The 24,336-nt window shown below is 54.8% G+C and overlaps 8 protein-coding genes across 8 annotated transcripts; 3 read left to right on the top strand and 5 right to left on the bottom strand.

Annotated features, from left to right (window-relative positions):
- Positions 1-1,156: 1,156 nt before the first annotated feature.
- BBK36DRAFT_1135217 (hypothetical protein) lies at positions 1,157-2,553 on the top strand. Its single transcript, XM_024892559.1, is given in 6 exon segments — positions 1,157-1,555; positions 1,626-1,641; positions 1,786-1,890; positions 1,945-2,294; positions 2,348-2,466; positions 2,478-2,553. The coding sequence occupies 4 exon segments, from the start codon at positions 1,519-1,521 to the stop codon at positions 2,243-2,245; spliced, it is 459 nt and encodes a 152-aa protein (XP_024750260.1). The 5' UTR covers positions 1,157-1,518; the 3' UTR covers positions 2,246-2,294; positions 2,348-2,466; positions 2,478-2,553.
- A 1,998-nt stretch (positions 2,554-4,551) lies between these two features.
- BBK36DRAFT_1198943 (hypothetical protein) lies at positions 4,552-7,558 on the top strand. The gene is made up of 3 exons (XM_024897061.1): positions 4,552-5,506; positions 5,561-7,275; positions 7,339-7,558. The coding sequence occupies exons 1-3, from the start codon at positions 4,585-4,587 to the stop codon at positions 7,546-7,548; spliced, it is 2,847 nt and encodes a 948-aa protein (XP_024750259.1). The 5' UTR covers positions 4,552-4,584; the 3' UTR covers positions 7,549-7,558.
- A 311-nt stretch (positions 7,559-7,869) lies between these two features.
- On the bottom strand, positions 7,870-8,985 carry BBK36DRAFT_1168452 (hypothetical protein; the record flags this gene model as incomplete). Its single annotated transcript, XM_024895185.1, has 1 exon — positions 7,870-8,985. One exon carries the CDS (start codon positions 8,983-8,985, stop codon positions 7,870-7,872), a length of 1,116 nt encoding a protein of 371 aa, XP_024750258.1.
- A 1,848-nt stretch (positions 8,986-10,833) lies between these two features.
- On the top strand, positions 10,834-11,722 carry BBK36DRAFT_1135215 (Dna2-domain-containing protein; the record flags this gene model as incomplete). Its single annotated transcript, XM_024892558.1, has 4 exons — positions 10,834-11,004; positions 11,053-11,148; positions 11,198-11,473; positions 11,507-11,722. 4 exons carry the CDS (start codon positions 10,834-10,836, stop codon positions 11,720-11,722), a joined length of 759 nt encoding a protein of 252 aa, XP_024750257.1.
- Positions 11,723-14,946: 3,224 nt separating this feature from the next.
- Positions 14,947-18,529, bottom strand: BBK36DRAFT_1168450 (hypothetical protein; the record flags this gene model as incomplete). The annotated part of the gene is made up of 7 exons (XM_024895184.1): positions 14,947-15,192; positions 15,309-15,566; positions 15,634-15,755; positions 15,828-16,056; positions 16,141-16,503; positions 16,663-17,460; positions 17,525-18,529. 7 exons carry the CDS (start codon positions 18,527-18,529, stop codon positions 14,947-14,949), a joined length of 3,021 nt encoding a protein of 1,006 aa, XP_024750256.1.
- A 613-nt stretch (positions 18,530-19,142) lies between these two features.
- On the bottom strand, positions 19,143-20,699 carry BBK36DRAFT_1158884 (glycoside hydrolase family 27 protein; the record flags this gene model as incomplete). The annotated part of the gene is made up of 6 exons (XM_024894155.1): positions 19,143-20,004; positions 20,078-20,087; positions 20,146-20,235; positions 20,296-20,430; positions 20,487-20,619; positions 20,682-20,699. 6 exons carry the CDS (start codon positions 20,697-20,699, stop codon positions 19,143-19,145), a joined length of 1,248 nt encoding a protein of 415 aa, XP_024750255.1.
- Positions 20,700-22,096: 1,397 nt separating this feature from the next.
- On the bottom strand, positions 22,097-22,731 carry BBK36DRAFT_1135211 (4A/4B type thioredoxin-like protein). The gene is made up of 4 exons (XM_024892557.1): positions 22,658-22,731; positions 22,537-22,589; positions 22,399-22,485; positions 22,097-22,340 (listed from the first exon to the last, which is right to left on the bottom strand). Exons 1-4 carry the CDS (start codon positions 22,719-22,721, stop codon positions 22,107-22,109), a joined length of 438 nt encoding a protein of 145 aa, XP_024750254.1. The 5' UTR covers positions 22,722-22,731; the 3' UTR covers positions 22,097-22,106.
- Positions 22,732-23,065: 334 nt separating this feature from the next.
- On the bottom strand, positions 23,066-24,088 carry BBK36DRAFT_1116984 (hypothetical protein; the record flags this gene model as incomplete). Its single annotated transcript, XM_024890298.1, has 1 exon — positions 23,066-24,088. One exon carries the CDS (start codon positions 24,086-24,088, stop codon positions 23,066-23,068), a length of 1,023 nt encoding a protein of 340 aa, XP_024750253.1.
- Positions 24,089-24,336: the final 248 nt, after the last annotated feature.

Raw genomic sequence — 24,336 nt, 5'->3', positions numbered from 1 at the left:
ACTTGGTATGTATACCAGCTCCGGGTGCCGGCTATCGGTAAGGTGTAAACGAATGAAGCTGATTAAGCAAGATCCAATGAGATAGAGTGAAAAAGAAGCAATTCTAGTGAATATGGTGGATTGATGCTAGAGATGAGGTAGAAACCGGCGATTATCACAGCAGCTTCTACAGTGTTACAGTACTGATATGATGTAACTAGGGTCCTTGGCACCGGTCCGGCCATGAGGAGTTTGTGGAGTCGCGAGATTTTGGACCGAACTCGCCTGACGCTTCTAGAGGTGCTTCCCCACATGCTCGAGAATGTCGATTTCTTATCGTATTCGGCTTTATCTGGATGATGGGCTGTTGGCATGGCCGGGCAATTCGGCCAATTACTCCAGGGTAGCTGCTTGTGTGACGGTGCCGTGAATGTGAGAGAGAGGACGGGCTGGACAAGCACCGTTCAGGCACCCGGGGTAACGGGCCGTGATCGCGTAAGTTGTATGGTGAGTTGGGTCAAGCGAGAGGGAAACAAAGAGCTTAGGGTGCTCTGCGGATGTGCTGTCACAAACAATTGCGGCTCCGGATACTCTCGACACCACTGATTCGACATCTTGACGGAATACAGCGGCAGCACAGCTAGATATTCTCCAAATCGTGTATCATGTGCTAAGGAAGCGCCGTACGAAAAGCAAACGAATAAGAAGCGCAGTTTGCTTCGTATTGTGTTCAGTCTCTGACAGAGGGCCGCGTACGGGCCTACGTCACAAAGGATGCCGTGATGCATCGCATTGGAGCTGCCTGGAGAGGCTGTACTGGCCTTGAAAGAGGGCGTCTCTGCTGCTCGAAGGATTCCACTCATTGAAACGGCACGTAAACAAAGAAGTGATCACGATACATCCGCAGATATTTACCGACTTAAGTAGATACATGGACATGAGACGGCGCATCAACGCTGCTGCATCTCCTTGAAGCATTTCGGAACAACCCCCGTCTATAATACAGTACATACAAAGGTCCCTGCAGCCTCTCCCAGCAACAGCGCCCCAGCAGTCTGGTGGTCCAATCAGCAGCCTCGTCGCTGGCTCAACCGCTGTCCTGCAGCGCGGAGCCCTTCTGAGGCACACTTGCGCCAAGTCGCCGGTACAACGCCCGTCCCGTCTTCTTCTAGCCAATCCGCTCGTACCGTCTACCTCGACGCCCCGTATCCAACTCGCCCGCTCCTCCAATTCCCTCGGCCGCTATACCGCAACGGGGGCCCTGAATCAACCTGGCTAGAAAGAGGCTCGTCACCCTCGTTCGTCCCTTGGACAACACAACGTCGACATTCCACCCTCGTCCTCCTCGCCATCGACAGAGACGCCAATCCGCAGTCCTCGACCCAGGCCGCATCGCGCATGCTCTGAACCCTCTCGATCGCCCCGTCTTCGCACCGCTGCTCGACTTGCGAGGCCATTGCGCGCATCCACCAACAAAGGACACATACCGCACACACCGTTCTGTGAGCTGCTGGACAGCTTCGTCGACGAACCGCCAAAATGACGCTCAAGGAAGAGTTCCAGACCCGGAATTTCAGTACGTGGCTTTTGCGCTTTGTGTGCACATGTTGAATCTTGGACCGTTTGGGTGCTGACCGCAGTGACAGGTATCTACGGACAATGGTAAGCCTTGGATGCGCCGAACCTCCTGCAGCGCCGCTGCGACATGGGCCTTGGACGAGACGCTCGATTCGATGCGGCATCGCATACACTTCGATGCGAAACGAAATACTGTTCTTAGTGGCTAACCTGGAATTGATGTCACAGGTTTGGGATCCTGTCCATGATCCTCTGCTTCGCTACGGGCTTGTCCAACATCTTTACACTCTTCTCCAAACACGCGCTGCTGATTATCTTCTGCGCACTCGCTCTGTAAGTTGCCGACGCTGCTTCGCGCGGTGCAAACAGCTAACCACATCTCCTCAGCGCCTCCTCCTTGATCATTCTGTTTATTGAGGTGCCGCTGCTGCTCAGAATCTGCCCGACGTCCCCCAAGTTCGACGAACTCATCCGCAAGGTCACCTCCAACTACATCCGGGCAGGCACCTATGGCGTCATGGCTATTGTCCAGTTCCTCAGCACTATTATCGTGTCATCGAGCTTGATTGCTGCGGCGGTTTTCCTGCTGCTGACAGCCGTCTGCTATGGTCTTGCCGGCCTCAAGGGCCAGGCGTTTATTGGAAGCAAAACTCTTGGCGGCGCGGGGATTGCGCAAATGATTGTCTAAGATCCTTGCTGCTGCGCGAGATTAGGGAGAAGGCGAGATAAAAAAGGGGAGGGGGGAGAAGAAAAAAGGGAAAAAACATTGACGACAAGGGTTACTGCCTCAAAACGACGCATGATTCAGAATGAAGCTGGAGCCGAGTTGACGAGGCTTGGAACTTGGACAAAGAAACGAAAAATCTCAAGCGGGTTATCCGATGGATCGTTTTCTTATCACTCAATACTTTCGAACCGCTTGCTTTGGGGCTGTTGGGCATTTGTATCCTAAAAGGGACTGATTTCGGCGTCGGGCATGAGGCTTGGCTCATGGTTGATTTCGACAGATGCCGTTGTGCATTTTCACCTGATTGTGCTTAGTGGAATAGAGTTTTCAATTGATGTTATTACCGATGTTTGTTTTCGCAAGTGTCTGGTGTCCTGTAGAGCCGATTTTTGAAGGAGACAAGATATGTAAGGATCCATCAATCAACGTCCATCAAGGAAGCCATGTGCAGTATCTGAATCAGCGCAACTGGCAGATGTCTCAATCAAATCTCACTCTAGACCACCACCAGAAGGAACTAATTGCTCCACTGAAGCTCGGAGCATCTTCGATCTGATCGCGTTCCGATTTGCGGTTCTCGGAGTCACCGTGGCGTCTCACTTGTCGTATGTCCTCGTACCTCGACGAGGTAGTGCGACTTGCCGAGGAAAGGCAAACAGGTTTGGCGGAATGCAAGTTGTAAAAATAGCACTCTTAGCTCAGCATGGGAGTTGTGAGTGTTTCCAGGCCGCAACTCAACGGGCCATATGGTGTGACGGCGTGGATTTCATACAGGGGTTGCTCTTCCATATGTTGAGGTACGTAGATGTATGTCTGGCTGCTGGAACCATTTGCGACCTTTCAGCTCCCCGTCTGCAGATCGTAGGCATTATTGGATGGCTGCAGGGTAAATCACCTGCAGGTGCCTCAGTTTGACGAGCCCCTCGTAACTACATAGCATCTGTTGGTCTATTCATCCCGTGCTATCATGTACGAGTCTATGCGGAGTAACAACGCGGGATGTTGTCCGACCAATGGCGACGAGATCCAGCGGGTGTTGTCGAAATGCAGCAATTTGGCTCAATTGTTCACTTGGCGGTGAAACCTGTGAGTTGGGCGGTTGATTTGCTCTGTCGAGCGCCGTGTTGGCAGCGTTAGTTTGCCTGTAGCGTCAGTTTTGCCAGGTCAGCCGATCGGGTTGGATTCTGCCAGCTGCTGGCGTTTGAGCCGCGGGAAGAGTGATGAATGATCTCGATGGTGGGGTTGCTGGACTGCTGGTGACGCAATCCGTGATTCTGGGACCGGGGACGACTGAAGACGATGGAGAGTCGACCTGGAAGAATGAATGAGTTTTACATGGAATAGCACTATATGTAATTGCTGATACTTCTGAGCCAGTGCAGAGCATCGATAATCCGATAGCCCGTACACCTTCGTTTCGAGCGATAAAGAAGCTGCATCCATCCCTCCATCCGCTCTCCTTGGGCTATTCTCTCGTGGCCCAAGGCGTGTGTGGCGTAGAGGGGCTGGCGTGCTACCGTACGGCTGACGACCACCCGGCACTGTATCTGCACACCCGCGACAGGCGCATATCCCACTGTCCCAGGGGCTGCCCACACAGTGCGTGCCCGCCGTCCGCGCGCCCACTAGTGCTGCGGCCCCTCCAATGGCAGCGCTGGCATTAGCTGGCAGATAAGCTACAAAGGCCTGCTGGTGCCCGGTTCGAGGCATTGGACTCTGCCCTGGACAGCATCGCAGACTCTGATCGACCGCCTCCAATCCTACAATCTGTCTTTTGTGTTGTTGTTATTTGTTGCTAGAACTTCAACTTTATGCTGCTATAACGCCGATCTTTTCAGGCACTCAATCTCAAACGACCCCCTGAAGCAACCGGAATTGGTGAGTTGGCCCTGTGTTCATACAAGCGCTTCCGTGGTCACACAGTTACCATACGGTATGACTGTATGACTGGTTCGAGCATCGTCGGCCATTGACTGCTCGTCTTCATGCGTCCAATTGAGTGGCATCGTGCGAGGGGCTGCCTGTTGCCTGGATCCAAAGGAGTGCGATCAATGGGCGCTCGTTGGGTTCGGCATCAGGCCCCTTTGTGTTGCAGCCGTGGTCCTGTGACATGCCGCCTCTGACTCGAGCTGTGAAAAAGGGTCAAACGAGCTCCAGCTGACGCTTCGTGTCATTTCTCCAGGACGTTTACAATCCGTGACCGAACAAACCATCTGTTTCGATTAAGCAATCCACAAGCTGTTTCTTCTTATCGACTTCGTCCCGCATCAACATCTGCTTCTTTAAATGATCTATACACTATGACCGCACCGACGATGCAGCAACCTGTCGTCCCCCCTCGCCCGTCCAAGAGCCCGGCCAAAGACTTCCTGTCGGCCACGCCTCCTCCTGTAATTCCACCGCGGCCGGCCAACAAGCGGATTGACCGCTCAAAATCGCCCAATCCCGATCGATTCGCACAGTCGCCTTTTACCGATGGCGTCATACCTCCAAAGTCCCTTGCTGGCCAGTTAGGCAGCGACAGCAATGGGGGCTCCCAGGAGTCTCTCGACCACAATGAGAGCGTGCCGATGCCTTCTGTGGGCGAGGAAGGCATGGAGTACAGCATCATTGCCTCGGAGCTGCAGGGAGAGAGCACCGACTCTGCGGAACAGACTCGCTCCGTAGCCGAGGACCTGAAGCTCCATGCCCCGAAGCCGTCCCTGCCGGCGTCGAGTGCCCAGCAGCGACTCAAAACCGTCACCCGCACCGATTCGGACAAGGCTGCCTCGTTTGGCATTGGAAAGCCAGGATACCTTGAAGGGCGTTCGAGCTCTCGAAACGCACTGAGGAAGAAGTCCAGCACCAGCTTCTCCACCACGAGCGAGCAAGACCACCAAACCGATGATGAGCATGGCATTCCCGAGATTGGACAACGAGTCCCTATGAACCCGCATCTCGGTGACGTCCAAGCCCCGTCGCCTGCCCCAGGCTCAGAAGGAAACGGCAAGAACCACAACCGCAGACACAGCTCTCGTGGTCTCCCCCCCGGAAGCTATGGAATGCACGGCCACGGCGTTGAGTCGCAAGATGAACTCGACAGGGCCTACTACAAGAAGCATCCCGAATTGCTGCAGAGGGAGCTTCACACTCCACTATATGATCGCCCGAATGAGTTTGCCATGAGCAGCAACGATCTCAACAAGCTGGTCCGGGACACGCCCAACCGTAGATCTGGCATAGGTTGGTGACCACTCACCTGGCGGCTTTTCCCTCTAGCTAATTCATCCTTTATAGATTTCCGCGAACATGAGGGAACTCCCAATGACGAGGTTGCGTTCCAAGCTCACGAGGAGTATGCCAGCCGTATGGCCACTCCGCGCCCCGTCTCCATTGTGTCCAACAATGGCGCTCCGCTGGAGGATCCCGGATCTGAGGACAAGCCCATCCACGTAGATGACCCCAAGTACCCCGAACACTATGGCTATGGCGCCGAGAGTCCCGTTGATACTCCCGAGGACGACCTTGAAGCGCCTATCCTCGCTGCGGATGAGATTGAGAAGGATATGACCAAGCCTGCACAGCACCCGGCCATTCGCCCGCACCTCGACCGCAATGCCAGCTCGCATGACGGCACAAACCGCCCGACCAGCCGCCCCAACAGCCGGCCCACGAGTATCTACAACTCACTCAACACTCATGAGTTTGACCCCACTCCGCTGGAAGACGTACACGAGTACGAGCCTCTGTTTCCTGATGAGGCGGCCAAGAAGGAAGAGGAAGAGAAGCGTGTCAGCAAAGACAGCTCCAAGGCGCGCCACCACTTCCCTAGCAAGGATGTCTGGGAAGATGCGCCGACCAGCCATCACTACACCACTGAGGTGTCGACCCCCGACAACGTAGACGAGGAGGAGCAGCACCGAAGGAAGTCGTCGACGCACCACGACAATCGCCCCATTACCCCGGCCCAAGCGTTTGCCATGCAGCAAGAAGAGCTCGCGGAGAGGGAAGCAAGTGGGAAGAAGCACAACTTCCTGCCCATCCTGGAGCACAAGCCGCCGTCTTGGGTTGATCACCAGCCACACCTGAAGAGTGGAAGGTCGAGCGCGAACCACCGGTTCCCCAGCAAGGACGTGTGGGAGGACACCCCGGAAAGTCTGCTCTACCAGGCCGAAATTGAGGAAAAGCCAAAGGATGAGAAGAAGCCCGAGATCCCTGCTCGGCCCTCCAAGAAACTGGCCGAGTTGCTGTCGCACAAGCCCGCCGTTCCCGACCGTCCGAAGCCCAAGACCCAGGCCAGTGATGATGCCATCAAGCCATCAATACCTTCTCGGCCCGTCAAGAAACTTTCTGGCGACTCCAAGGACGGTGAGGCCCCTAAGCCGAAGCCGCCGGTTCCATCCCGACCTGCTGGTGGCAAGATCGCCGCGCTCCAAGCTGGTTTCATGAGTGACTTGAACAAGCGTCTGCAGCTCGGCCCTCAACCGTCAAAGAAGGAAGAGACGGAAAAGTCTACAGCAGAAGAGGAAAAGGAAAAGGTCCCGCTGGCTGACGCAAGGAAGAGTCGGGCCAGGGGACCGCAGCGTCGTGCTCCAACCAAGGCTGCGGCTCCGGCTGCGGCCCCGGCCGCGACGAAAGACGCTGCCCCTGCCACCCTTTCCATCTCTCAGCCACAGACAATCTGGAACATTGATCCTGAACATGGCGATGTTCACGTTGTCTCTGACTCTGCCGACGTGCCTGTAAAGGGAGCTTCTGAGACTGCCCCGGAATCGGAACAGCTACCGCCTCAGCCAACGGAGAGCGAAAATTCTGCTGAGTTGGAAAAGCCTCAGGCAGTGGAAGAGGAGAAGAAGGAGCCGGAAGTCCCCGTCCAGGTAGCGGAACCTGAGGCTCTCAAAGAATCCCCAGAGCCCGTCGAGCCTTCGGAACATGCAGCTCCCGAGCCGGCGCCGGTGTCTGAACCTCTGGCCGAGTCTGAAGAACCCAAGAGTTCTGAAATCGCCAAGGAAGTGCCCGAAAAGGTCGAGGAAGCCGAAGAGGCCAAGGAGCCCGAGGGGACCAAGGAGGCCAAGGAGTCCACAGAAGCCGAGAAGCCGAAGGAGCCCGCGACGTCAGAAGAGCCGGCGAAATCAGAGGAGCCGGCCAAGTCTGAGGAACCCGCCAAGGTAGAAACTCTCGCGGCGAACATGGCTGGCGAGAGCATCCTCGAGGCCAAGGTGGAGGAGAAGGACGACACCAAGGAGATCGAGCCGGTGGAAGTCAAGGACGAGGTCAAGTCCTAGGGTGGCCATGGTATGTCTTGTGCATGATCTACCGGTGGAATACCTAATCTATTTGGGCTATCGAGACGCTTGGATCTGGGTTTATCGGTCCTGTAAGATGTATCGGTCTGCACATGGCATATACCAATCGAAGGTGTAATTCTCCTCGGTTGGCTTCTATAATGGAAGACTGTTTATATACCTCGGTGGTTGGTTGAATGTATGTGGTCATTCATGACATAGTAAATAGTACAATGAGATGCGGATGTGTACTCAAGACAGTACCAGGCAAAGGACATGTATAATACAAAGAGGTCAACTTATGATGCTCTCCAAAGGCCTTCATCTCCCACCCCACGGCCTCTTCTCCTGGTCAGCGCCAGCCCTCTCCCGCTCCAACAACCGATCAAACTCGCGCTGCGCCTGCTCCTTCGCAAGACTCTTCTCCTCATCAGCCCTGGAAAAAGAGTAGCTGTCGCGAGAGCCGCTTTGCATGCCAGAATCAGCTTCCGCAGCCCATCCGCCTCCGGACTGGGGCTTCTCCCACGTCTGCCGGCCCTGCTGGGAAGGGGGCTGGAATTGCGCCTGTTGGCGGATGCGGTCCCACGCCGAGCCTGCGCTGCCTGATGATGAATCTGAGGTGCTTCTTGCGGAGGGGGCGAGGGGGGAGGCGTCGTCAAAGTCGTCTCCTACAGGAGCATCCCATGAAGCCGAGGGCTGTGAGGGCTGTGATGATGATGATGCCGTGGGGCTGCGCCATGAGGCCCAGGAGGACTGTGCCGGAGTGCTCTGGCTTTGTTGCCCAAGCTCCCTGTACTGGCTCGCGCTCTCCTGCTGCGCCTCCGACTCCCAAGCGTCGCTGGTCTGCTCGCGGTTCTCCTGACTGCCTCCTCCTCCTCCTCCTCCAAACAGCGTTGCGCCCTGAGACTTGCCGTCATGCAACAGCGACCGCAGCCTAGGATCCTGCTCCATGGCCGCGCGCTGCCGCATGAAGTTTGCGCCCTGGAAAACGGGCTCGCCGAGAACCCAGATCGTGCCGTAGTAGGCGGCGAAGCGGGCGCTATGCCACATGAACTTGACGCCGGGCGTGCCGCCAATGGGGCTGAAGCGCTTGAACTCGGGCGTGAAGAAGGGGAAGCGCCAGGTCCTGCGGCCGCGATACGCCAGGTACGCGGCGAAGCCGGTCATGGCCCACTTCCAGGCCAGCAGGTTGTGCACGCTGGAGAGGAAGTGCTCGGTGAGGGCCTGCGTCTCCGAGTCGGCAAAGGGCCGGTTGTTGACGGCGGCGAGGGACAGGACGGTGGACTCGGCGAGGGCCAGCGTCTGGGCGCGGCCGAAGCCGCGGAGGCGCGCGTAGAGGGGCGCCTCGTAGTCCTGGAAGAGGCGGTGGATCTGCTCGTGGATCTGCGGCTCGAACTGCTGGCGGTTGGTGATGGCGCGCTGGCGGCGCTCTTCCATGGCGGCGCGGGCGGTGCGGATGTATTCGCTGCGGCTCATGGTTTTGGGGTCGGGCGGTTTGGGGCCGCCGTCGCCGGGGCTGTTGCTGCTGCTGCTTGAGCTGTCCATCTTGGTTGCGGTTGTTTCACTGAAGGATTAGAGGGTATCTCATTGAAGAAGAACGATGAGAAAGTATGGGAGCAGTTGGAGTTGAGTCGAAGACCCCGCGGAAGCTTGTCTGAGTCGTCGGACCACATTCGATGCCGGTTGAAGCAGCTGTGACGCAAGACAACTGACCAGGACCGGGTAGCTTTATCGATAGGGTGCCCCACGTGATCCTGCATACCCGGTTGTTGCAGCAATTGGCGGGGCGCGACGCGTTTCCATCGGCGCGTGTCAACACTCTGCCCTTGTTTAAGGCGTAAATTAAGCGTTACATATCACCAACAGAGTCCTCGCAACAGCATCCAAAGTCTGACAGACGGTGTTTTTTTTTTTTTTGGCTGATTGATGGCGTTCAATGTCAGGCTCCTAGACACTGCCATTGCCCGTCATGCCGCTCCAGAAGTCGTATTCTGAGCGCATTGGGCTGCCGAGGGTATGTTTTGTTTACTTTCGGTCTGTTGTGAACATGGCAAAAACTGACATTTACATGTGCAGCAGCAACGCTCGCCGTGGCAGCGGTCTCACAGCCACCCGAACAACCTGCAGGCGCCCAACTCGAAGAACCTGATTCCCATCTCCGAGGTCACGAAGAAGAAGCTCAACAAGTTTCTCTACCAGGGCTCCAAGGATGAGGCTGCGGCAAACGAAGGCGGCGGCGGTGCGGCATCGGCGTCCAACAATTCGGAGACGCCCTCGCATCTGAGGATGATTGGCAACAGCGCCACCCCTGTGACGAGGCTGAACTGGAGTGACCTTCTCGAGCCGTGCAGCCAGGCCGAGGAAGACACCAGCATCTCGCCGAATGAAAAGCTGCTGTGGAACAACAAGCAGGACCCCAATGCGTTTGCGACCATTTCGCCGATGATGCCTCGCAAAGGCAGGAAACGAGCAAGGAGCTCTTCGCCCGTCTCATCGCCGCCCGCCGAGAGAATCACGACCCCGACTGTGAACGTCAAGAAGCTGGCCAAGGCGTTGAAGCTGCCGCATCCGGACCCGACGCTGGAGCTGTGGGATCGCTATTCGATGAACGGGCCCGAGGGACAGTCCGCCGTGTCTGGCATGACGAATCCTATCCTGGCCCACTTGATGGTGTCCTCGTCTCCGCGACCTTCGAAGAACCAAACTGCGCAGGTGGACAAGGAGAACTTGCGCCGAGCTGCTAGCTGTGGGTTCAACTGGACCAAGAGGAGGAGGGTGGAGAAGTCGAGGTCTGGCAGTCAGAGCAGCTCTGGTCAGCGAGAGCTGGAGGCTGCATCCAAATCGTCTCTCGTCACAGCGCTGCTGGATTCGGTCACGAGTAGTATTCACGACCAGACCCAGGACGACGACGGTGATACTGGAGCTATGGATTCGCCATCTCTTAAGAAGAGGCATATTGCACCTCAGAGCAGCATCAACACCCCGTCTCGAACTTCAAAGCGCCGAATCCCAAGTCCCACCGCTTCGGACTACGGCGATGACGACGATTTGGACGATGAGTTCTTGATGCTCGAGGAGACTTTGCAATTAACGCAGGCGTCCCAGGCGTCTCAGGGGGCAGAACCTGCTGCACCTGCCAAGAAAAGCCCAGAAAAGGCAAGAAAGCAGCCACCAGGAAAGCTGCCCGTTATTGATGAGTTTGACGACTTTGACGACGATGTCTTTGATGGTGCGGATGATATACTGGCAGAGTTGGAATCCAAGTCCCAAGTGCCGGTGACAAAGATGACGACTCCAAGAGCGAAAAGATCATCTCCCAGGAAGAAGACTCCCAAGGAGCTGGCCGACATGGAAGACGAGTTCGATGACGACGCCTTTGACGGGGACGTCGACTTTGAGGCGGTTGAGTTCGCCGCGACTCAGGCGGTCCAGCAGCGAAACTCTGCCTCTGCAGCTGTATGTGAGGAAGCCGTCCGGAAAGAAAACATGCTAAGCGTAGGCCAGAACAAAAAAAAGATCAAGACCATTCAGCGATATTTAGTAACCAGTGTCTTAGACGGTGACTACGTCGATCAATACAACCGTATCTGTCCTGAAAAGGTATGCCCTGGAATCCCACCAGCTTATGCGCCGGTACTGACTTGACCAGATCTTGTTAATCCAGGCGGATGGCTCCAAGGCCACAAGGACGGTGCAGCTGCGAGGCTCCTGGTTTGATACGCCAGCGCATCCTGGTGCCTACGTCCACGTCATCGGGGAGTTCTCACTGAAGGGACAGTGCATTGTGGATGATGCTGAGAATCTTTTGATCCTGCATCCCGACCAGCTGATCTCTGCAACTGTCGTCGCCGATTCTTTTGGCTGCATGCGGAGAGCTGTCCTCCAGGATCGAGTCAAGGCCACCAGCGAGGCTTCGCCCCCTTTGGTCTACGGAACGATGCTCCATGAAATCTTCCAGGAAGCGCTGCTTGCCAACGACTTTGACCTCCCTTTTCTCTCCAAGCTGATTGACAAGAACATTGAGAAGCATATTGAAGATCTGTATACTATCAAAGTTGGTATTGCGGCGGCGAAGGAACACCTCCAGTCAAAGATGACGGAGCTGAGTTACTGGGCCAGAAGTTTTGTTGCCTCTCAACCACAGGTGAGACAACAAAGTATGCTCTGCGTGTGATAGTGCTAATATTCGTCCCAGGCCGATGCTATCGTGGAAGGGAGAAACGGCGACAAGGCGACTATAGCCGTCAGAAAGCTGCTCGACGTGGAGGAGCACGTCTGGTCGCCCATGTACGGGCTCAAGGGAAATATTGACGCAACTGTCGAAGTCGCAATGACGGATGGCAAGCAGACTCAGGTGTTGACGGTACCATTCGAAGTCAAAACTGGCAAGCATGCCAACAGCAACCACATGGCGCAGACGGCTCTCTATACCCTCCTATTGTCTGACCGGTACGACATTGATATCGCCTATGGCATCTTATACTACATGGAGACGTCCAAGACGATGCGGATTCCTGCCATTCGACATGAGCTCCGCCACATGGTTATGCAGAGAAATCAGCTGGCGTGCTACATTCGAGAGCGGAGTGTCCAGCTACCTCCTATGCTAAAGAACAAGCACATGTGTGGGAAGTGTTATGCCAAAACTTCTTGTTTCATCTACCACCGACTGGCGGACGATGGCAATGGAGAAACGAGCGGCATGAATGAAAAGTTTGACCAAGTCATCAAGCACCTAACGCCAAAGCATCAGGAATTCTTCATCAAGTGGGAGAACTTGCTGACAAAGGAAGAAAAAGAAGGACAGAAGACCAAGAGGGAGCTGTGGACGATGACGAGCGCTGAGCGCGAGAAGAAATCTCGCTGCTTCTCCGACGTCATCATTGAGGAAGGGTCCGCGTCGGTTGATGAAGACAACCCTCGGATCAATCGATATCACTACACCTTTGTCAAACGCGAGCCACCACCCAATTTTACATTTATTGGATCGGAGTTGACGGTTGGCGAGCCCATCGTTGTATCCGATGAAGAAGGACACTATGCCCTGGCCATTGGCTACGTTACTTCTGTTCGAAAGCAGAGAATCAGCGTTGCCGTGGACCGACGACTGCACAACGCCCGGATTCGACAGCCCGGGTTTGACGAAACCAACAACCAGGTGTTTGCCAGTATTATGGAAGTTGCACCAGAGGGGGCATCCGTTGATCAGAGTCAAGGGAAGCTCAAGGAGCAGCCCATTCGCTACCGGCTGGACCAGGACGAGTTCAGCAATGGCATGGCCACTGTGAGAAACAACCTGATCCAGATGATGGCGAATGACGTGCCGGCTGCGGTGCAGATTCGCAACTTGATAGTCGACTTGGTGCCTCCCCGATTCAAGACGGTAGCATCACAGTACACCGTCACAGATGGGGAGAGCCTGAACGTCGATCAGCAGCGAGCCATCGAAAAGGTAATGAGCGCGCAGGACTATGCCCTGGTGCTGGGAATGCCCGGCACTGGCAAGACAACCACCATTGCGCACATTATCAAGGCTCTCATCTCGCAGAAGAAGACGGTGTTGCTGACGTCCCATACGCACACCGCTGTCGACAATATCCTCCTCAAGCTCAGGTCGGATAAGATTCCCATTCTGCGGCTCGGTGCTCCTGCAAAGGTGCATCCAGAAGTGCAAGACTTTGTCCATCTCGCGGGTCAGCCAAAGAAGACGTTTGAGGAGATCAAGGAAGCTTGGCATGGCACCCCGATCGTCGCCACGACCTGCTTGGGAATCAATCATCAAGTCTTTTTGGAGCGGTCGTTTGACTACTGCATTGTTGATGAGGCGTCGCAGATTACCCTGCCTATTTGCGCCGGACCAATTCGACTGGCAAAGACGTTTGTTCTCGTTGGGGATCATAACCAATTGCCTCCGGTGGTGAGGAATGAGGAGGCTAGGGAGGGCGGCTTGGACGTCAGCCTCTTCAAGCTATTGTCGGACACGCACCCACAGTCCGTCGTCAATCTGGAACACCAGTATCGTATGTGCGAGGACATTATGACCCTGAGCAATACCCTCATCTACAACGGCAGACTCCGCTGTGGCACGGAGTCTTTGCGCAAGAAGAAGCTTCACGTTCCCAGCATGGAAGCCCTCAGACAGCACCACCACGACGCCACGACCATACAGCGTTCTGCGGCAACTCGCTCGTTCTGTACTGGACCCAGTCCGTCGCGATGCTGGCTCTACGATCTCCTGGATGGTGAAGCTCGTGTCCGCTTTGTTGACACCGACACGCTACGCCCTCTGGTCCGAGAAGAAGCTCAGGGCAAGCGCATCATCAACCCAGCAGAAGGGCAGATCGTCTCGCAGCTTGTCCAGAGCTTTCTCAGCGCAGGCGTCCCCGCAACCGAAATTGGCGTCATGACACACTACCGCGCGCAGCTGCATCTCCTGAAGGACAGGCTCAAGCACTTCCCCGGCGTGGAGATGCACACGACGGATCGCTTCCAAGGACGGGACAAGGAAGTCATCGTGCTCAGCCTGGTGCGCAGCAACGAGGCGTGCAACATCGGAGACTTGCTCAAGGACTGGCGCCGCATCAACGTGGCGTTTACCCGCGCCAAGACGAAGCTCCTCGTCGTGGGCAGCATGGGCACGCTCAAGGGGAGCGGAGACGAGAACATGCTGAGCAAGTTCATTTCTCTGATGGACGAGCGCGACTGGATCTATCACCTGCCGGAGGATGCGCTGCAGAGCCACTGTTTCGATGACTTGAGCACGCAGCTTACTGGCGCGACGACGCAGCGGACGCCGAGGAGGAACTCGTCGCCGCCGAAGTCCAAGGCGTTTGCGACGACGACGAAGATGAGTCCCATCTCGTACGGAGACAAGGAGAATCGGAGGCCGTCGCCGAGGAGGGCGGGGAGGGGGGAGGGGATGATGCTCAAGGGGAAGCCGATTACGAGGGATATATTGAACGAGATGACGAATGGCGCATATTGATAGCCTTTCCTTTTTTTCTTGAGGGAGGTTTGACTTTTGTTTATGGAACTGGGGGGCTCGATGATGGGATTGTTTCTTTTTTTTTGTTTTCTGGGGGGCGTGGTTGATTATGGGTTGGGATATTGCAACGCTAAGGATAAGTTACATTGTTCAGGGTATGCTAAGGATTTGAGAATAGAAGCTTTTTGCGCTTGATTACGTCTATTCTTGGTGATCTTGATCTGTTCTCTCATGGTTGTCTGCGTGGCTATTGTTTTCATGTGCTTCGTCGTCATCATCGCTGTCGCTGTCATCTTGATATGCCTCTCTGACCCTCCACTCATCGTCAAACCTATCACACAAACAAAGTCAACCTCATTATCCAAGCACACAACAAAAAAAAAAAAAGAAGGAGAGGCAAATGTAACAGGTACTTACCCCTGCTCCCCAACAATCAGCTTCGTAAACCTCTCCAGCTCCTCCAGCTGGGCGACGCAGCCCGTGAGGCTCTCGTTGTACGAGTAGCTGTAGATGTCGCTCCACTTCTTGTGCCATCTGCGGGCGGCGTCTTCGTCCGGGTCGCCATCTTGTTGGTGGGCGTGCTGGGCGAGTTCGTCTTCGAGGGCGGCTGTTTCGAGGAGGAGTTTGCGGCGGGCGGCGGCGGCGCTGGGGAGGTATTTCTGTGTTTTTACACATTACACGCATTAGTTGAGTGAACAGCCCTTGGGGATTCGGGGTAGGCTAGAGACTGATGTGGCGTGTAGAGTGAGGAGAAAGGTGGGGAGAAGTAGCGTACGGGAACTTTTCTGTCTGCTCTGAGAGCTCCTGCAAAGATGTATAGGTTCGCTAGGATGGAGGCTACGGCGTCTCTCCTGAAGCCGAGCAGTCGCTGCGCGGCGAGGGGCTCGTCGCGGATGTAGTCTGGGTTGTACAGGACGGCGGACTGGCGCACGGCGATGAGGTAGTCGAAGAAGCGCTCGGAGGAGTCGGCGAGGCCGGAGTAGGGGAGAGGGTTGAAGGGGCCGCGGAGGCGGATCTCGTGGCGTGTCATTACCTGTTGGCGAGGTTTCTAAGTGTTAGGCTTTCGTTTGTATGTTCAGCGGGGGGAGGGGGTTGAGTACGAGGAGTTGTCGGATGCGGACGAAGCCTTCTCTGATGCGGCCTTCGAGGATTTCGGATTTTTCAATGTCCTCGGGAGTGGGCTCTTTGCCTTGTTCAAAGTAGATGTACTTCGCTACGACGTCTGTGAAAGTTTTCAGTATATGAGTGGAAGGGGGGTTAGTATTTCAGAACAAGGACGGCTAGGGGTGCTTACTGCGGTAGATGATGCTCAAGAAGAAGAGCATTGAAGACAGCGACTTCCTAAGCTCGTGTCTTGCAACAAAGGGCCACAGACACCAGTTGACAAGGATGGGCGCGGTTGTGCCGACAAGGAAGACGACGCCTCGGAGGACGGCGGTGATGGCTGGTGTGGAGGGCAGGTCGCCGGCTTGGAGTTGCAGGGAGACGACTGTGAACGACAGGCAGCCTACGAGGCCGGATCTCTGAGGTGATTATGCAACTTGTCAGTATAATTCCATGCTTGTCGGTGCTTTCGGAGAGAGGGAAGCGGAGATGGTTTGCCTTACCGGATGAGAGCTCTGCGAAAAGCGATACAGCATGGGCACCATGAAGATGGCTGCAAAGACTGCGACTACATACGGGCTTCCGTCGCCCGCGGAATGGGCGAGGCCACCCCATACGGCACCTAGAACCGCTAATACAGCTCTGGCGACCAAGTCTTGCACGTTTCCTCCTACGCGGGCATGGATCAGGAGCCAGCTCATGGTGACAGCCCACCAGGCTTCGTAGTCGTCCCACCAGACTTTGTCCCTGTGGAGGTACGATGGGATCGAAAGGAGAGATGTGACGAGAACGGCTTTGAAGGCGTATCGGCCCTCGTAACCTTGAAGGAGGTGCAAGACTTGCCAGATTCTGTAGCCGAGACTGTTCTTTTTGGTGTCCATGTCAGGTTCTGCCCCTGGATCGGTGAGATGGGTCAACTCTGCGTGCAGCTCTGTTTCAGAGATGTTGTCCTCGTCATTGTCCTCGGGCTTGTATTCTCTTGACTTGATCGACTCCAATGCACGCGCAATCTCGAGAAATGTGACGTGGTAGGATGAGGCCGTGGCACCGCCTCGGTCGTGCATCACTTGGCTGTTGACGCAATGGACGGCTTTGCTCCAGGGATACGATGGCAAGTGAGGTCGTGGCCAGTTGGAGACCTGCTGCATGGCGTATACTTTGCCCATGAGATTCTCCACCGTCGTTGCGGTTTCGCGGAGATGTCTCGCAAAGATGAACAGCTGGACGACGGCCGAGTCGTTCATCGATGCTGGGGGCAGTTGGCCTGACTCAAGGAGCTCAGACTCGACCCTGTCAAAGACTGTTTTGGCAGCCTTCATGCGGATTTGGACAGGGGCGATGTCGGACGAAATGGTCATTGGAGGCCCTAGATATTGTCGGTAGCCTGACAGGTCCATCAGTGCGGCTTGGCTCGCCTGCAGCCCTAGGTTCATGCATGCGAGGAGCTCCTTAGTGGGTTTTGCCAGTTTGCCAATCACAGTTCGGGTGACTTCCTTCTCTTCCACAGCACCAGGAGCCTTTTCAATCATGTTGTCAAGGTTCTGTGCGCTGGAAGCCGGGGAAGATATCTCGGCGGCTTCGACCACGACAGGGGCATGCCCGTCTTCGGCCTCGCTCACAAGGGCGCTTTCTGTCTCCATGGCCAGCATACAGCGAATGACGGCTTGCATGAGATTTCGCAGCTCCCTCACATCGTCTGGCTTGAAGCGTGTGATGGTGAGGCTGGTTCGCATATCGCGGTGGGCGGTGGAGAGGTCCACGAAGGAGCGAACTAGATTCCGCCTGAGCCTGGTGTCTCGGGGGCGTGGAATCACAATGGCATCCTATTGCATCTCGGTCAGATTGAGGAGATGAGGAAGGGTTTTGGAGACAAAGGGTGAAACGAACCAGCATGAGCGAGAAAGACTGATGAAAAGCAATGGCAAGTGGCCTCGCACCGGCATCAGGGAAGACGGTGCAGTTGACAACTAGTGCAAGGGCCTGGCCCAGAAGCCATGGAACGGCATAGTTTCTCAGCTTTTCCCATACGATAATATCGCCTTGAGTTTGGGCTAACAAGGTAAAGATGATTGCTACACCAGCGCACACCACCATTTGGTAGAATCTTGTGTAGTATGAACGTACCCATGCCACGACTGCCATGAACAAAGCCAGGAAAAGAGCCAGAACTCCGCCATAGCCAGCACTGGCAGCAGAGGTGGAGGTAGACAGTAAAAGACCAACAGCTCCCCAGCCAATCCCAGCGGCCGTACCAATAGAGGTGAAAACGGCACCCTCAAGTTGGGCACCAAGAGTCCGGGCCGGGTGGTTCAAGATGACGGAGACGGCGATGATGTAGTGATATCGGCCAAGCCATTCCCGGACGGCTGGGATCAGACACATAATGTACGCTGCGAAATAGGCGGTAAAGGACCTGAGAAGGCGAAGGCCAGCACGAGTGGTGGCGACATTGCGAACCACGAACTTGACCGCATCAATCTGTCTCGGTATAAACCGACGAGCCGCCAGAGGAGAATCCTTATCAAAGGCCGCGGGCAACGAGGCCCTGGAGCGTTCAACGAAGCCTTCGGGTACCAGCCGCGTACCTTGGATGAACGAGGCGTCGAAGAATCCATCTCGCTCCTCTACCACGCCAAAGGTGTCAGCGTCGACGTGGTCATCAGGAAGGATCTCGTCTATCGGAGCGATGAACGAGCTGCGTCTGCTGCCGTATTCAGACTGCGGCGCCGAGGTGGTCGTTGTTCTGAGCGGCGGATTTTGAGCGAGGAAGCGAAGCCTGGTGGAAGTTGGACGAGAGAGCGGCTGAGACTCGTTTTCAACATGTTCATTGCTTGTGAGATGAGCGGGATCTTGATGGGCGTTATCAAGATCTGAGGAGCTGCCGCCCGACATGGCGCGATGATGCTAAGATGCCGTGCTCTGGAGATCTGGCAGCTGGATTCATGAGGCCAAGATCTAGTGCATATATGTCTCAAAGAATAGGCCAAGTCTCATTTGCGAGTGATATCGGGGTCTGAATTTGCAAACTCGGCGTCTCATATGCAGAAGAGAATCATCGTCGGCGTTCGGCATCTGCGCCATAGGGCTTCTGCTGATGATGGGCCACGAGCCGCGATTTGTCAATTCGCTCTGGGACAACGCGCCTTGAACAGTTGATCAATCGAAGACAAGACACGCAACAGCAGGCAACGTCTGGCGGAATTGCTGATTCAATTGGAGTTGCTCTGGTTGTGATGATGATGATGACGATGACATGGAGGTGAGTCGAACCAAATGGAGGCGCTCAGAGCCTTTCCCTTTTGGGGCGACGGTTGGTTATTGTTAGTGCTCTCATGACAACGTCGGCCAACCACCAACAGCTCTGGGGAGCAGCGACATGTCAGTTCTATTTGGCTAAAGACTGAACCTCGGCGATTGTCTTGCCATATCCTACTCTAGCAAGGCATTCAGACGACAAGCATTCAACCAGAGGGTCCCATTGCATCTTCATCGTCCTTGCATCTCATCACCAGCTTCGACACTTTTCACCAACCAAAATAACAGCCGTATCGTGAGCAGCAACAGCCGCCTTGTAGGAACTGAGGCATCCAAGGCTCCTGTCGGTCCACACATCTCGAACTTCATACCGTCCCGCAGACAGCCCCGGAATCTCAGACCACTTGGCCTCCTTTGTGACCGTATGGTCCAGCGTGTTCATCATCAACACCAGATGCCCCTTTGACGACGGACCGGCCCAGTACTCGGCGGGATTTGTATAGTTAAAGGTCCAGTCCGGGTTGACTCCCCACTTGTACGGGGTAGCAGGCTGACCGTAAACGCTGTCCTGGTTGAACGCCAGCAAATGCTTGTTCTTGAGCAACTCAATGTTCTCCTGCGAAAGCTGGGTGAGATCCGTCCCGATGAGAAGCGGCGACTTCATAGCCGCCCACAGCGCGAAATGCGTGCGCGTCTCAGCAGCCGTCAGGTTACCGTTGCCAACCTCGAGCATGTCCGCATCGTTGTGGCCCCAGAAGCCGACGGAATTCATCTTGAACGAGTTTATGTTGATAATGTGCGTCACGGAGGCCCATTCAGGCGAAATGTCGCCGCTCATGCGCCAGCTGATGCCCGTCTCGTTGCCCCACGAGAAGACGTCGGCGTCGCCCCAAATGCACAAGTTGAGCACGATCTCGCGGCTCTGCTTCGCCAGGGCGTCTCGCATGGCGTTGAAGCGCTCGGCGGACTTGGACGTGCTCCAGTCGTAGCCCGGGGGAGCGAGATTTGGCTCGAGGGCGGTTGAGCAGGTGCCGTTGGGGCCGGTTTGGACGGCGTCGGGAGCGCAGGCGACGTATTCATCTTGCCACTCTGTAGGGACGTTGCAGTTGTCGCTTGAAAAGTCATCTGTTAGCCAGGGGTGGTTCTTCATTCCAGGGGGGAGCGAGAGAAGATGTCTCAACTCACTATTTCAGATCTAGACAAGTCAGCGCGATGAGCTTTGCTATATCCCTCAGTTGCCAATATGCACTTACAGTCTACGCCCCAGTCGGCAAAATCGGCGGCATCGACGTCCTCGTATCCAAGACTGGCAGGATAACCAGCACAAGTCGCGGTTCCAGCAGCTATGCATCGTCAATATTGCCGTCGACCCCGTGTTCAAGAGTAGATCAAAGTGGTCTTACTGCTGTAAATGCCTAGCTTTAAGCCCAGGTCGTGGACTTTCTTCGCCAGCCCATCGATACCATCGGGGAAACGGGTCGTATTAGGTGCGATATGTCCATTCACGCGTCCATCCTTTAACGACCAGCAATCATCAACTGACAGCAGATCAATGACTGTTTTTGGTGATGCGGATCGTTGCTTGTCGACTTACTGTTGACATACTCGTACCCTGCGTCAAGAAGACCAGAGCTCACAATCACTTCGGCGGCCGAGAGGAACTTGCTTTCGTCAATGTCGCAGTGGTAGGCATTCCACGAGTTCCAGCCCAGACTTGGGACTTTTCCCTGATATCGTCTCTATCTCAGTATATTTGGTATTTGGCCAAAGGGGACGGATTGAATCTCACAGTGATTCCATCGGGCATCACGATTGCGTGTGCTGTGGAGAGAAGAAGAGCAAGGCCCGTCCAGACGGAAGGCTTCGCGCCTCGGCCAATTGGTTGCGGCACCATTCTGTTCCGGTTATAGAGGTAGTTCGATGACCAACAATGTCGAAAGCATCCGTTTGCGATTGGCGATGATGTGAAGTGCTGCTCGTTCGAGAGAGCTTCTCTTGTTGCCACTCGATAGCCCCCCTGCTGTGAGCCCAAGTAACCACGATTCCGAGTAACGCCCCAGATGTCTTTGGGGACCATCACTCGCATTTATACTCGTTTCACAAATTACCCGATTCGAAGACCAGAAAATGTGCCTGCGGGGGAGCGAGGAGGGGCTTGTGTTACAACCCGAATTACCCCAGGATTTCCATTACCATGTACCATTATGGATCTATGTACTATCAGGTACAGGATGGCTCAAGGCTCGTTGATGCCAGATCAGCATGCTCAAAGCAAAAGTTCTTGCCTTACATTCGACTACGTAGGTCCGTACGGGAGTAAAACTCGGACAAGAAAAGGATGAAAAGCCGGAGAATACCATGCTGAAGCGCACCAACAGGAATGAAGCAACACAATATCCACACATCGAGTAAGGCAGGGAAACTGCAGCATTGGAGCCGCGTAAGGTCGGTTGTATTCGTAGCGTAATATTCTGTGTCTTGTGTCCAACTGGCGATGTTCCGCGGTGTCATTGTTGGAGGAGGATGCTCCACCCCCGCATAAAGGAGCCGCGCGTGAACGGCAAATGGCCATGCGGCTATGTCGAATTTGGGAGGCATCTGACGATCTGTATGCCGGGCCAGCAAACACCAGCCTTACTTCCAGATTTCCTATTCGTGGGATGGAAGAGGCTCGTATCGGGTCCCTGTTGCTGCATTCCGGCATCCGCGCAGTCCTCTGCAAAAGGCCGGACCCGACGGCAAATAAATTCATGTGTAGGGCGTCGTCTTCCGAAAGGTCGAGAGCATGTGATCTGGAGACCTACATATGTATGCTCCTTTGAGCCGACTTTATGTTCAGCTTTGAAGGCTTCAATTTTCCATTCACATTGTTAGTTGCAAAGCGTACGCTTTCTCAAGCCTCCTGGTAGACCCGGTTGACCAACTCCCAGCCAGCGTCTTGGTCATATGCCCTTCAAGGTCATTGAGAATAAGAGATTTAAGCCGGGTAACATCAGTGGTGCAATCGCTTTAACAGCGAGGTGAGAGAGAAGGCTAGATAATGGAGAAGGCCGATGAGCAGGTATTCCAAGTATAGGAGGAGAAACCGACGTCTCCAAGATGCGTTAGGTAACCAGATGGAACAATGTATTATCATTTTGTCTTTCCTTCGCTAAAAGCCAATCAGATGAACAGGGTATATACAAAACACTCATGCTAACCACGACACCACGACTCAGTATCGATGCCTCGTGCTGTAATCCTTCGGGCTGACCACCAGACCTCTGCCCTTCTTCGCTCCCCGGTAAATCGTCTCAATGATGTCAATGAGCTCCTGCTTGTCCTCCAGCACCCAGTTGAGCTTGTTGTTGTTACCGGTGCCGAAATCGCACATCATGTGCTTGTTGCGGAAGAAGAAGAGGATAGAGCAAGGGTCGTAGAGCTCGTACATGGCGTTGAAATCAGGGACCTGCAGCCTGGTTAAAAAAAGGCCCAGTCAAGGCCACTTGGAATGAGATGAAACCTACCTGGTCAATGTCGCAGAGGTAAATGACGGCAAAGTTCTTGACGCGATCAGCTATTTTGTAGAGAACTTCATCTTGCAACATGCAGTCCTGCTTGCTGTTAGCTTGAGGGAGCGAGGGGTGAGAAAAACGGAGGGTCTCTCTTACTCGGTCGTGATCACGTCCAAACCGGATGACGACAAGACGATCCTCCTCTATAGAACATACCTAGTAGTCAGCACTCAATCGTCCATGTTGAAGGCTTTCATACATGCTTTCTCACCTGATAAGATGGCCTGGTCGACATGCCAGCCCGAGTTGAGATGCGGCAAAACGACGGAACCCATTGTGAGATGTTGGTGTATTTGATAAATTGGTGATAATGTTTGTCTTCATCACAGAAGGAGCATTTGCCTTCATGGAATCCGGGAGAATATCGGCTCCAGGTGTCCGTGCCGCGTGGCTTTATCTCCGTGTGGCGCATCCACAGTAAGTATTCACAGTGCCCTCTCCTCAATCACTTCCTCTTTGCACGCAAGCTGAACCAACTAACCTGGAGACACTGATTGAGGCAAAGAAACGTCAAAAGGACCATGTATGTGAAGTGGCCGAATCAGTATTTTAATATCTCTATCTAAAAATACAATAGAAGGTAATGAAAAAAAAAAAAAAATACTTCTGGAAAACGACTCTATTGCGACAGTTGAGCGACACACTCCGGCGCAACGGTGCTCAGAGTCGTGACAGGGTTCAATAAATTCAAAGGATTGACAAAGATATCGTTATCAGCAACCTGCCAGAACAAATCAACCAGGCCATCGTCATTGAATCTGAAAAACCGCATGCCTCGAGACCGATACTGAAGCCCATTGGGAGCAATCTCCGTGCCGTTGACCATCGTAAAGGTGCCGTTACGCGTGCCCTGGAAGATGTATTCGGTGGCAGCCCAGTTGCCCTGAGCAATCACAAACTCGTCGTGGAGGAGCAGGTCTGGCACGGAGGTGTTGTATCGTGTGAAGAGGTGAACGAGCGAGGCACGGCCTGTTGCATTGCGGCCATCGGAAACAACGGTGACATCGTCCGTGGCGAGGAGACCGTTGGCGGAAGCGTTTCCGCTGTTGAAGTTGGTGACGAACTGCGCGGCCTTCTCCTTGATTTTGAAGGTAAAGTCGGAGGACTTGTTGGCAATGGGGTTGAGAACAATGTCTTGGAGAGGCGGTGCGGTGACCTGGCCGGCATTCTGCGCGGCCGTGAGTCCGCCCTCGCTGATGCTGACGATGCGCGTCAACAGAGGCTCCTTGTCGAATAGCATCGTCTCGGCCAGGGACGTCTCGATGTGAGCGTCAGAGCTGTTTGAGGTGATTCTGCTGTCACTCAGGAGCATGGCGATGTTGCCCTCGACAATGATGACTCGATCGAGAAACTGGGCTCGAAGGCCCCCAGAGGGATCGAAAGCCAGGGCCTGGACGAAAGCCGCTCTTCCCAGGCCTGTCGTTCCGCCAAAGTAGAGGTCGACGTCGGGAACGACTAGCTGGCCGTTGGCTTGGACTCCCGCCGCAGTGTTCAAGCTGAAGTTTGGGTGGAAGGACGCGGACCGGTTGTACACCTCGGCTTGGTAACCCTCGGTGAAGACGAGGCCCGGGACGCCGACTGGTACTTCGAGGGTCGCGCTGTGGCCCAACAGGGCCAGCACGTAGGCGAGAACAGAGCGCATGTTGCAAGTATTTGACTCGAAGGTGTCGGCTTTCAGATTCGGGAGAGGTTGTTGAATGGAGCTGTACACTGGTTGTTGTCGTCGACACAGATGAAATCCAGAGCAACAAGTACATGTAAGCCCGATATATGGGCAATTTATTGGTCCTCACATCTTGTAAACAAAGCATCACGCGCAGGTGCTTCAATTTGATAGTATTCCTAAACGATCGTCACTTTGTCGTTTTTGATGTGGAATCATGGCATCAG

This window comes from Trichoderma citrinoviride, assembly GCF_003025115.1.
Source record: "Trichoderma citrinoviride strain TUCIM 6016 unplaced genomic scaffold BBK36scaffold_6, whole genome shotgun sequence".
Lineage (NCBI taxonomy): Eukaryota > Fungi > Ascomycota > Sordariomycetes > Hypocreales > Hypocreaceae > Trichoderma > Trichoderma citrinoviride.
Note: the sequence above shows the minus strand (reverse complement) of the source record. Positions and strands in the feature narration are given on the sequence as shown.

Excerpts from the sequence above, each read along its gene's own strand:
- BBK36DRAFT_1135217 (XM_024892559.1), top strand. The coding sequence starts at position 1,519 with ATGACGCTCAAGGAAGAGTTCCAGACCCGGAATTTCA. Across the intron at positions 1,891-1,944 it reads ATCTTCTGCGCACTCGCTCT|CGCCTCCTCCTTGATCATTC; the intron begins GTAAGTTGCCGA and ends ACATCTCCTCAG.
- BBK36DRAFT_1198943 (XM_024897061.1), top strand. The coding sequence starts at position 4,585 with ATGACCGCACCGACGATGCAGCAACCTGTCGTCCCCCCTCGCCCGTCC. Across the intron at positions 5,507-5,560 it reads CAACCGTAGATCTGGCATAG|ATTTCCGCGAACATGAGGGA; the intron begins GTTGGTGACCAC and ends CATCCTTTATAG. Across the intron at positions 7,276-7,338 it reads GTTCTGAAATCGCCAAGGAA|GAGTCCACAGAAGCCGAGAA; the intron begins GTGCCCGAAAAG and ends AAGGAGGCCAAG.
- BBK36DRAFT_1135211 (XM_024892557.1), bottom strand. The coding sequence starts at position 22,721 with ATGGGTTCCGTCGTTTTGCCGCATCTCAACTCGGGCTGGCATGTCGAC. Across the intron at positions 22,590-22,657 it reads CGACCAGGCCATCTTATCAG|AGGAGGATCGTCTTGTCGTC; the intron begins GTGAGAAAGCAT and ends TATGTTCTATAG. Across the intron at positions 22,486-22,536 it reads GTGATCACGACCGAGTAAGA|GACTGCATGTTGCAAGATGA; the intron begins GAGACCCTCCGT and ends AACAGCAAGCAG.